This window comes from Centrocercus urophasianus, unplaced genomic scaffold, assembly GCF_019232065.1.
Source record: "Centrocercus urophasianus isolate 14NV4802_14NV808 unplaced genomic scaffold, USGS_Curo_1.0 seq_22, whole genome shotgun sequence".
Taxonomy (NCBI): Eukaryota; Metazoa; Chordata; class Aves; order Galliformes; family Phasianidae; genus Centrocercus; species Centrocercus urophasianus.
The window spans coordinates 8,865,401-8,873,451 of NW_024884778.1; the positions used below are offsets into that span (position 1 = coordinate 8,865,401).

The 8,051-nt window shown below is 48.3% G+C and overlaps 1 protein-coding gene and 1 long non-coding RNA gene across 13 annotated transcripts in view; one reads left to right on the forward strand and one right to left on the reverse strand.

The window, feature by feature from the left end:
- SLC6A6 (solute carrier family 6 member 6) overlaps positions 1 to 3,104 on the reverse strand; it is a 53,167-nt gene extending 50,063 nt beyond the window's left edge. For 3 of the 9 annotated variants that reach the window (XM_042823648.1, XM_042823645.1, XM_042823644.1), the window contains exon 1: positions 2,388 to 2,617. In XM_042823648.1, coding sequence (XP_042679582.1) covers positions 2,388 to 2,418 — 31 coding nt within the window. In that variant the 5' untranslated portion in view covers positions 2,419 to 2,617. Of the gene's footprint in view, positions 1 to 910; positions 951 to 2,387; positions 2,618 to 2,913; positions 2,984 to 3,050 lie in introns of those variants that run through there. The other 6 variants (XM_042823651.1, XM_042823647.1, XM_042823653.1 and 3 more) reach the window with 6 other exon arrangements.
- On the forward strand, positions 2,482 to 7,793 carry LOC122162895. 4 transcript variants are annotated; one of them, XR_006169728.1, is made up of 4 exons: positions 2,482 to 2,564; positions 3,846 to 5,270; positions 5,588 to 5,770; positions 7,559 to 7,793. It is a non-coding gene; the product is annotated as an uncharacterized LOC122162895 (long non-coding RNA). The 4 variants fall into 4 exon arrangements; XR_006169727.1 differs by having other exon boundaries at positions 2,492 to 2,568; XR_006169726.1 differs by lacking the exon at positions 2,482 to 2,564 and adding an exon at positions 2,951 to 3,023.
- Positions 7,794 to 8,051: the final 258 nt, after the last annotated feature.

The window sequence follows — 8,051 nt, forward strand, 5'->3', positions numbered from 1 at the left end:
AAATGCACTAATCCCAGCAGTTAATCTATTCAAAACTGCACTTCTTCAATGATCCACAGTTTATTAGTATGAGCAATCAAACAAGCATTACCTGCAAAAGGCCTTAACTACCACTGCTTTCCCATCCATTCTCATGTGTTGTAATATGGTTAAATTTAAAAGAAACAAATGAGCATAAGCTTTTCAGAATGTGACTAAATGCCTGGGTAGGGCACCAGTGCAAAGAGATACCTCTTCTGATGGAACAGGCAGTTTCTATCCAAACCAAGGGTACTGGAATAGCAAGAAGGGACAAAATTCCAATAACAGGAGTGTTCAGGTAAGTACTGTGGACAACACTGCCTGAGAGACACAGCAGCCTGTTTAAAGGCTTGTGCCTGAGGGTTCCTTTGGAGACATTCAGCTAACAGGACTTGGCTAGAGACCACCAAGATGTAGCTCAGTCTTGGTTCTGCACAGTATTGGTTTAAGAGGAAACTCACTGAAATATCTGCAATGATCACCTGTAGGACAAATCCATCCCTGAGGCTTTACAAACAGCTGTGCTCAGGCACAGGGCTTCCACAAGCTCTGTGTAGAAAAAGCAAGCTAACCCAAAGTACCTTCCTTTCTTCCCTAGCAATGCTGCACCTTTTCCCATGCAGGATTTAAAATGCACCAAAGCCTCCTGCCACACTCCATACATTTCACCTCTGCCATGTAAGGAACAACCAAGCAACCCCCCCAAAAGCTACAAATTAGTCAGTGCCAACAACATCCCGCTCTCAGCTGCAGCACAGTAAAATAAAACCAAACATAGCAGCATCTGAATTGTTCCGAATTTCTGCTGAACTCTAGACCAAAATCCCTACAGACAAAGCCCCAGGCTATTTCACCCAGCACCCCAAGCACACAGCCACCTTCCCAGTACCTCCCAATGTCAGCTCCCGCTTTTTGCAAAGTGTGGCACCAAACACCTCTGGCACCACACATAAAAGATGCGGGTTAATAAATGACAGCGAGAAGCGGCCTTTTGTCCCCTAGGCTGTGGGCTCCGCTCCCTTCCCACGCGGGGCAGCACGGGGACAGGTGTCTGTCGCCCTCCAGTGGGTGCTGCCTCAAAGCAACGCAAAGCAGGTGAGAAGGAGAAGGAAAAGAGAAGGTGAGATGCAGGCAAATGGGGAGAAGAGAAAAAACACATGCAAAGCAGAGAAAAGGAAGAGAAACACAAAGATGCTATCTCTGAAAGTGCCAAAAATAAAGTTTCCAGTGTCAGCCTAACCAAGGCAACAATGACATCCTCCAGGCACACTCGTGCTTCAGCCTCAACAGTACTCCCTCTCACTGTGTGCGGATGAGTGACTCCGTCCTGGTGCTGCCTGCCTCCATTACTCACATTTTTCTTTAATAAAAAACAAACCAAACCCACCTCTGGGCAACCCCACCGCTGCGCTTCTGTGACAGCCTTCGGGGAAATCTCTCTGCAATACTCATGCAAAAGCAGACAATGAGAATAAGCAGGGAGCTCACCCAAATCCTAATCCTGAAGTAAACAGCCAGCTATCAGAAACATCAAGGCTTTCCACCAAAGCCTCTCACCTCCAAACTCCACAGCAGCAGGTTTTAATGGGCTATTTTACTCCCAACTCCGTGCAAACTAAACCGGTAGCAACTGTCACCCAAGCACCAAATTACACTGACAAGCCTACAGACAGGGCTGCCTCGCTTTCCTGCTAATACAAAACATTTTGTCATGCAAGCAAAAAAATACTGCAGTTACCAAAATAGCACTTCCAACGTAACCAGCTCCTCTCACAGCATTTTCTTAATGCCTTTCCCAATACGGTTAAAAGAATGAGAACGAACCAAAAACTCCATCTCTACACCTCAGCACAAACCGTGCTGGAATACATGTGAAGCTTTTTCTTCGCATTTATCTGCATCTTCCCCCACTACTTTTTCCATCAGCGATTTCCTTTAAACGTAACTCTTATTAAACAGCCGAAATCAGCTTTTACAGTTTCTGAATACAAAGTTGTGCCCCTCTCAGAGCTGCCTATGAACAACACAGCTTGTCTTCTGTTTCCTAACTAACAGACAATTCGCACATTTCTTCGCCCGTGTGGAATAAATTCTCCCATGTTCTTATATGGAAACCTCGCAAATCCTCCCACACGCTGCCTGGTAGAGGTGAGATGGGCAGCCGTTATCCTAAAACCATTGGGGGAAATGTGGATCCCACTCATCCCAGAATCATCACCCCACACTGAGCTCCACACCCTGCCCTGTGCAGCCCCAAACCCATCACAACTTTGATTTGAGCTCGCCAAGGAGCAATTAAAAAAATAAAATAAAATAAAATAAAAAAAGAGGAAAAGCAAAGGAAGAGCAGCAGCGGTATTACCCACCAGGTAGGCCCACGAGCATCAGATGCGGCATCGCCTGTATCAGCCTCTGAACTCGAGGTTAGTGCACGTCAGCCAGAGAAAACACAGCGGGCAGAGTGGGAGCGGGAGGGGAAGGCGAGAGAAAAAGGGCGAAAAAGAGCAACGTGCTCCGTAGATGCGCTGGAGGGCCGCCAGCAAGTGGGTAATTACACCGCTACAAACTGTTATCTCGAAAAAAAGTTAACGCAAGGTGGTGATGGGGAGGGGTGAGGGGGGATGAAAATAACCGCTGGGGAAGAAATAAAACCACCCGGGTAACGAGACAGCTGGGGAGAGGGGGGGGAGGTTAAGAGACGAAGAAAGAGCAAATAAATACACGGAGGGGGAAGGGAACGCGCAGGCAGCGCGGACAAAGGCAGGGCGCTGCCGGCCCGGTTCGGCTCCGCTCCGCTTGGAGATGCACGGCGCAGCACGGCTCGGCTCGGCCGCCCTTTGTTCGCAGCTCCGCTCCGGCCCCACCGCCCGCCCTCCCGGGAGGTGCCGCTACCTGCGTCCGCTGCTGCCCGCGGTGCCTGCGCGCCGTTGCGCCCCTGCGGCCGTGCGGAGCGTTCGGCGGAGCGGTGCGGCGCGACTAACAGCGCCGAGCGGGAGGAAACGGTAATTTATAAGCGCTTTCTTCCTGACCTCTCGTGTCTGTTGTCTAATGAGGGAGCTTTGAGCATCACCCATCCTGCTGAGTGGAAAAACACCGGCACGGCCTCTTCTTTGCTGGGGAGGGGGGAGCCTAAAGGAAGGGGTGTGGGGGAGGAGGGGCCATGCCGCAGACACGGCGGCGGAGCTCGGGCTGGCAGGCGGCCGCGGGGCGGCGGGGAGGGGCGGGCGGGTGCGGGGCAGCGGCTGCGGCTGCCCGGGGCCGGGGCCGGTTCCCCCCCCGCGCCGCCCCGCGTGCTCGCGGCCGCAGCCTCTCCCGCTGCCCGAGGGCTCCGCGCGAGGGTTTCGTTTCTCGTCTGTTGCTATTTTTCCATCCCCGCACAAAGAGAGCCCTTCTCTCAGACAAAGCATCCGGCCGCGCTACCCGGGAGGACGACGGGCGCTCGGACTCCGCGGTCGGTGTCGCTCCGGGTTTGGCTGGGGGGCATTATGTGCTCGGGGCGACCCTCTCCTGCTGGGGAGAACGCGGCCGGCAGGTGCCTGGGAAGCGGCACGGACCCGGCGGCACCGCTCTCTGCCTCCTCCCCGCCCGGCTTTGGCCGCGCTACGAAGTGCGGTGGGGCGGCCGCAGGAGAAAGGAGCGGAGCAACGGGTTGTCCGTTTGTCCCGCATTGGCTCTCGTTTCTCCGAAAGCCTGTGGTGCTTTCCTCATGGAGTCTGACGGGGATGTGGCTCAGAGATGTCTCTCTGCTTTTCTACCCTCATCTACTGTCGTTCTGTGAATAAAGGGTACGGCAGCATGTAGGCTCACTAAGCATTTTCATACAGCCCCTGCAAAGAACTGAGATGCACTGCACTGTAAAATACCGTTCACGCTGCAGAGCAGCAGATAAAGAGAGCCCTCTGTGCTAACTTCGTATGCTGCGAGCAGCAGGGATTGAGCCAGAAGGAACAAACATTCCCGCCAGCACTGCCGTCAGGCTGTCCCAGACACTGACCCGAACTTCCCACACCACCGGGATGGTGCTCGGTGAGTGACACCTATGGAGCCCCTCACCTACCGCCCGGATAGTGAGGGAACCAAATTCCATCACATCGGCCTTAGGGACATCTCTAGGAAAAGCTGGTTCGTGCAGAAGCTTGGGGAGATGCACTGGTTGCAGGCAGGACACCAGGTGCAGCGTGCCACAGCCACAGCATCACAACTCGGAGCACTCCCTGATTTCCCAGCACCGAGCTGGTGGGAAAAATGAATAGACCTCAAACTGAAAGATAGATACAGGTGTAAGATAGACTCAGCTAATTGAAAAGCTATCTGCTCTGACAGACTGGTTTAAACTAATTACACGATGTAGTGCATGCTGCCACCTACGCCTTATGAATCAGGTTTCTTGCACTGCAGCTCAGCATCCGCGCGCATCCCTGTGAGACTCCACGGGGGACCGCAAACCCTGGCAGCCACGGCCGTGCTGGGGAACGAGGCAGAGCATTTCCCACCTGCTCACTGCAGTGAGGATGCCTCGATGCCGATGAGGAAGCGGCAGCAAAACGCGAGTAGTGGCTGGAGCCTCATCTGTACCGCAGCTCCTGCCAGCACAGCTGTACCACTGACAGCAGCGGAACATTTTGCTCAAGCTCTCTAGAGGAATCAAAGCCTGTATTTTCTGTCTCTGGCTCTCTCTTGTTCTGTTGTTCCTCGTTCTTTAGAAAAAAAATAAATAAATCAGCCACACGCAGCACATGGCTGCTCGCTGTGTTTGGGGAAAAAATTGCTCGGGGGGGAAGGAAAAAAAACAGCCCAAGCTGTTTTGAAATCAGTAGTGTGTAAACAGTACCTGGAACTGAGGGGAACAATGATATTAATTAGTACTTCGGTGTCATAAATATGTGCATCGCTGCCTGCTGTTTCAATACGAGACAGCACAACTTCTGTGATGGAGCTTGGAGAGTGCTTGGGGAATGGCACCACTAATGCCTCCTCCAGCTCTTATGTAACCGACATCACAAGTCAGAGCCCAAATTGCAAAGCGTAAGCATGTGCATCATATTAAGCATGTAAACAGTGCCTTAAATTACTGTCCTTTTACTGATGGTCTGGCTTTAATCTACTGCTATTTCTGTTCCTCAGTTCCGTTCATTTCAATACGCCATGGTGCCATGAATAGCAGAGCCAAGCGTCTCCCCTTCAACAGCACACCATGAAAATGTTCCTCCAAACTGAAATAAATTCAGCCCAAACCGCTTTGGTTACAGGTAAAATACAGTCTGAATGACTTGTACACCAGGCCTACAGCATATCCAGTGGTATGATGCTATGGAAAGCCAGGGTACAACGCTGCTGTGCTTTGCATGTCACCCAGTGTGGCTGGTTTTTTCACACCTGTCCAAGGCACAGCTTAGCAGTGCTCTTCCTTTGTGTTCTGCCTCCTTCCCACAGAATGTATTCCCCATTTGCACGCAGATCTCCTGTCTGGAGTTCTAAGGTGTTAGGTGCTGATGTTGTGAGCACCTCTTGTATCTGTTTAATCCAATAACAGAACTCGTCTTTAATCTCCACGTCTGGGTCACAGGTTTTAAAAAAGACACTGGGCCAAATCCCCAGCTTGGCTCCGGCGTGTGGAAATCTACTGAGATGGCACAGAAGTTGGGAGAGATTCGCTGTGTCTGCACCATGGGAAGGAGGTCTCAAGGGGCAGTGATGGGGCTGCCTCATTTCGCACATGGATGCGTAGTAACGCAAGCGTATGGCACAGGTAGATCATGTTTCTATCATGGAGGGGGGGTATCACACCAGGACCTAAGATATGCTCATCAGCAAACCTTTAAAATTGAAGTGGATTTCCTTTTTAAGGAAAAAAAACTTGTTTCTTCTCATCCTGTGCCTGCTCAGGGGAATGTAACTCAGGACCAAGGCATGAACAAGAGACAGGTTTTGCAAGGATTGGAAAGATTTTACGTATAAAGATTAAGAATAAAATAATTATAAAAGCAAGAATTTATTCCAGGCAGAACTCTTAAGAGCACTCACTATCTGTAAAGATGGACAGAGGTAAGAATGGTAAAAAGATGCTCTGATTAAACCCACTGCATTAACAAGTCTCCAAACACAGATTTCCTGTAAATACCCCTATACAAGAGCAGCCTTCAGGGTTCCTCTGTGGCAAAGAACCATGAGCTTGAAAAAAGGGTAGCAGATTTGGTGGGAGATTTAAGCATCATGCAGTGACTCCGCAGTGCAGATTTGAAGCATTACTGAACAGGGGAATAGAATTGTTGCTGTTGCTATTATGTACTGGGATATTTCACTAATCCATGCAACCCACTCAGTTGTTGCAGTTTTAGTTTGTATTTGTTTTAGATGAAATTATATATAGCCTGGGCAGTTAGTTTTTCTTAGTTTATCTCCTTAAATCATACGTACATAAAATATCAAACAGAAGTCAAAGCACGACCTGTGATTTTGGTACACCCCATCATGTGAATCTGCCAAGGATGGAACCAGTGCACACCAGGAAACCAAAAGCCACGGGAATTCTTAAAAAGCAGCCTCAATGGCTTTACATACTATTAAGAATGTGATTTAATACTACTGGTGGCCTATTTTGCTTATGTTTGGAACTGCTTGCCCATTACAGGATTGCTTCTTCTGGTCGTTTCCACACATCGAGGTAATTACCTGTTAATTTGAGGCACTTTGCAAATCTGAAAAGCTGAAGCCTTTCCAAAACACCAGGCAGGTCTAGAAATGCCTCCTCCTTTACAGGAGCTGATTCCTAAAGCAAGGGGCAAACCCAGAGGGACCAAACTGGGCGCCAGTGGTCACACTGGTGTCTCAGGTTAACTGACAGCTATTAGGAAATAAAAAAGCTCACTGTGCCCATAGGATTTTCAAGAGCTCCTGAGCAATTTAAAACCCTTGAGTGGAATGTGGCATAGAATGAAAGCTATAGGTATTATTAAAGAATGTATCCAAGCTGAAAGGCAGCCGGCTTCATAAAAGTGAGCTAAAAGCAATAACAGGGACTCAGCTCTGCTGGGTGCTGCAGGAGCTGTATGTTTTGCATTTTGGAAGTCATGTCCAAAAGAATGATCTTTTTTTTTCCTTCGCTGTTGCTATTGGGGAAAAGCAGTAAAAGAGCCGTGCATAAAATGAGGTTAAAGTAATCTGATTTAGAAAATAAACAATGTGTTTTCATCTTTAATTCACAGCCGGTCGTTTGGGATCCAACATTAAAAAACATATAAATTCAGCAAAGGTTTTGAAGGGTGACTGTTTCCCTTTAAGATTAATGATAAACACACTTGTGTATTCAAGGGAGAATAGATCCAGAGTTATGTAACAGGATAAAGAAACAAAATCCTTTTTCCTTAAATTAAAATAACCGGTACGTGTGTGGATTTCAGTCAGTCACCAAAAATTCAAGAAACCCATTTTCGTTCAGCTGCGTCCCACATGCTAAATGTTGGGGTAACTCTTAACAGAGACACAGCAAAGAAGTACAACAAGGATGTGTTGCTTCTGTTTGACTGTTCTTTTCCAGGGGTCCCTGAGAAATACTCTGCAGCATTTGTCCTGTGCAAAAATCCACGTCTGTGCTCTTCGTTTCACTTACTGCTGCAGAAGGAAATCCAATGACTGCACTTCCCAGAAAGTTCTTCTATTTTAATTACGCTTACCTAGAGCTATGTGTATACTGCCAGATGTACTACTTACATCTTTTAATCATTTCTTTATTGCTTGAAATAATTGCTACGTAAAAGCTCTTATCAAACCTTGCAATGCCTGCCTGAATTTGCCACCTGATTGGATGAGACAAGATCAACAGGTAATAGATCTGTTAAATGTTGCCATTGTTCTTTGCTGGCTTTGTCATATGAAATTTGCAAAAATAAAAGACAACAACAGCAGCAAATGAACAAACAAAAAAGAAAACAACTTCCCACCACATACCCTACATTTTCCACTTCTGTATTTTGCAAGAGCACTCATACCAGAAGTTGTGCATCAGAATTTAATATATAAAGTTCCTCTTT